General features: G+C 41.2%; 1 protein-coding gene across 1 annotated transcript; it reads left to right on the top strand.

Annotated features, from left to right (window-relative positions):
- Positions 1-241: 241 nt before the first annotated feature.
- On the top strand, positions 242-1,650 carry FOMMEDRAFT_24383 (uncharacterized protein; the record flags this gene model as incomplete). Its single annotated transcript, XM_007272156.1, has 4 exons — positions 242-453; positions 702-900; positions 979-1,167; positions 1,227-1,650. Exons 3-4 carry the CDS (start codon positions 1,064-1,066, stop codon positions 1,648-1,650), a joined length of 528 nt encoding a protein of 175 aa, XP_007272218.1. The 5' UTR covers positions 242-453; positions 702-900; positions 979-1,063.
- Positions 1,651-2,098: the final 448 nt, after the last annotated feature.

Here is a 2,098-nt window from a genome sequence, read left to right as displayed (position 1 = left end):
CTTGTAAAGACTATATTAATGTGTTAAAAGTAATATAGACATGTCAGATTACTATCAACTGTATCATAAAGTAAAATAGTGCTTTCCTTTTGCATCTAAATATAATATTGGTTTTGTTTTACAGCTTTGCTACTATCACGAACATCGATTACATAATCAACGCTGAAGATCGAGAGCATATAATGACGCTCTTACAGCTGTCACTCTTTCTCTCCGACCTCCACCATCTCTCTAAGTCTAACCCTCTGCCCTGACACTATGTTGTTGCTTTTGTTCTCTCCAGCCTAGTCCTCTGCTTGCAAGTGTCCTCCAGCAGGTACTCCGAGTGCAACAACACAGACAATAAACATTGCTACAACTTGTCTCTCCAATCTACTGTTACAGTGCCTGTACAGAGCCTCAGATCCTATGTTGTGCCACTGAGCTGACCACACTGCCCTTCAATGTAAAGCAGTAAGCAGCCAGTCCACTTCATAATAGCCTGTACAATAGTTGCTCCTCCCTCTCCTCCCAACCTTTTGTCTCCCTTCCATCCCTTCTGCTCCTCGTCCCACTGCTTGCGTTGCCTCCCCTTCATTGTCCTCCTTTTTTTACGTTCGTCTCCCTTTTTGAATTCACATTTGCACATCCGCATTGTTGACCAGTGCCGAACGACTTCTCTAATAACTCCACACATTTGCATACTTCTTCCTGCTCCGTAGTGCAAGCAACACTTGACGAGTACATGCAAGCATACTCGCGACAATGTTCATGTACAACCACTCCTATAGTACCACCCTCTCCTTGACGCTGTACGTGTTCTACTCCTTTGTACAATCCTTGTTTGACATCACTCTTGACAGATTTGCCCTACACACATTTACATTCCTCAGTGCTGTCCATGACACCATTTCGAATAAGGTAAGCAGTGGCCATCGCTTATCCCTCCTGAGCCGAGTCCGTTCACATCACCCACATCACTCTCTCCCTTCGAGCCAGAACGTCCCAGAGATACACCTTTGCAATCACACACAACGCCTAAGTTCTCTGCACCTCCAATTGTGAGACGTAGTCAGAGCATGTGATGTGCACGTACGGACATGGCTTTGCTTGCTGCTCAAATCAGCTTGTTCAACGCTCCGGATCCCAACCTTGGTGCACCACTTACACTTGCTGTACACTGTCACGGTGCGTCCACCTTTTCTCTCTTATTTTCACTCGCTAATCACTCTAAACTTGTCTCACAGGCACAGCCTCAGCCTCCACAACCTGCTCGACCTTAATTCACACACGCACGCTATTCAACTTGCAGGGACCGAGCGACGACCAAAGTGTGGTGTTGAAGACTACATCAAACGGCCTGAGAACACATCCTTCCTCTTCTGTTGCGGATGCTGTTGGGAAAAGAACGAGGCGAGAGGCAGCTCATCATACACTACAAGTACTGTGAGTGTCTCTTCATCAGCATCTACCGCCGATTCTGACGACTACAGCGAATTCGACTCGCTCTCCGCCGATAGTTCACTGTATGGCTGCCCGTTCGGATATCTGCACACAATGTGCAGTAGCGTGCACGAAGTGGAGATGGCAGACTTTGGTGATTTTGAGATGGGTGATGCCATCACGAAAAAGTCGCAACAAATGTATTTAATAATAGCAAAAGTAACCTAATAAAATGATTTCATAAGTATTACATTCTAAAATAACACTTATATTTTACTTATAATGTAATTATAATGATTGTATATAAATGTAAGAAATATACAAAGTTTCTATTAAACTACAAACATGTTTTAGAGCAAGTAAGCTTACTAATAGTCTTATTACAACATTACATGTAAGGTACAAGTACTCAACTCTTATTATAATCTGTTAAAATTATATTATAAGATATCTACAATAATAGTTGATAGATTATAATAGTTATAAAAATATTGTATTGTGCTTGTAAGTTGATTATAATACTTTTAGTAGGATAATACACAATTATATATATTAATAATGTTAACAATCACTCTGTCAGACTTATAATATAATTTGTTTTTACCTTTAAACAATATATCGAAGTGATTACATAATCGAGTACCGAAGATCGAGAGCATATAATGACGCACTTGCT

Source organism: Fomitiporia mediterranea (assembly GCF_000271605.1).
Source record: "Fomitiporia mediterranea MF3/22 unplaced genomic scaffold FOMMEscaffold_223, whole genome shotgun sequence".
In the NCBI taxonomy this organism is placed as follows: domain Eukaryota; kingdom Fungi; phylum Basidiomycota; class Agaricomycetes; order Hymenochaetales; family Hymenochaetaceae; genus Fomitiporia; species Fomitiporia mediterranea.
The sequence above is the reverse complement of the archived record's forward strand: the minus strand, read 5'-3'. Positions and strand labels throughout refer to the sequence as shown.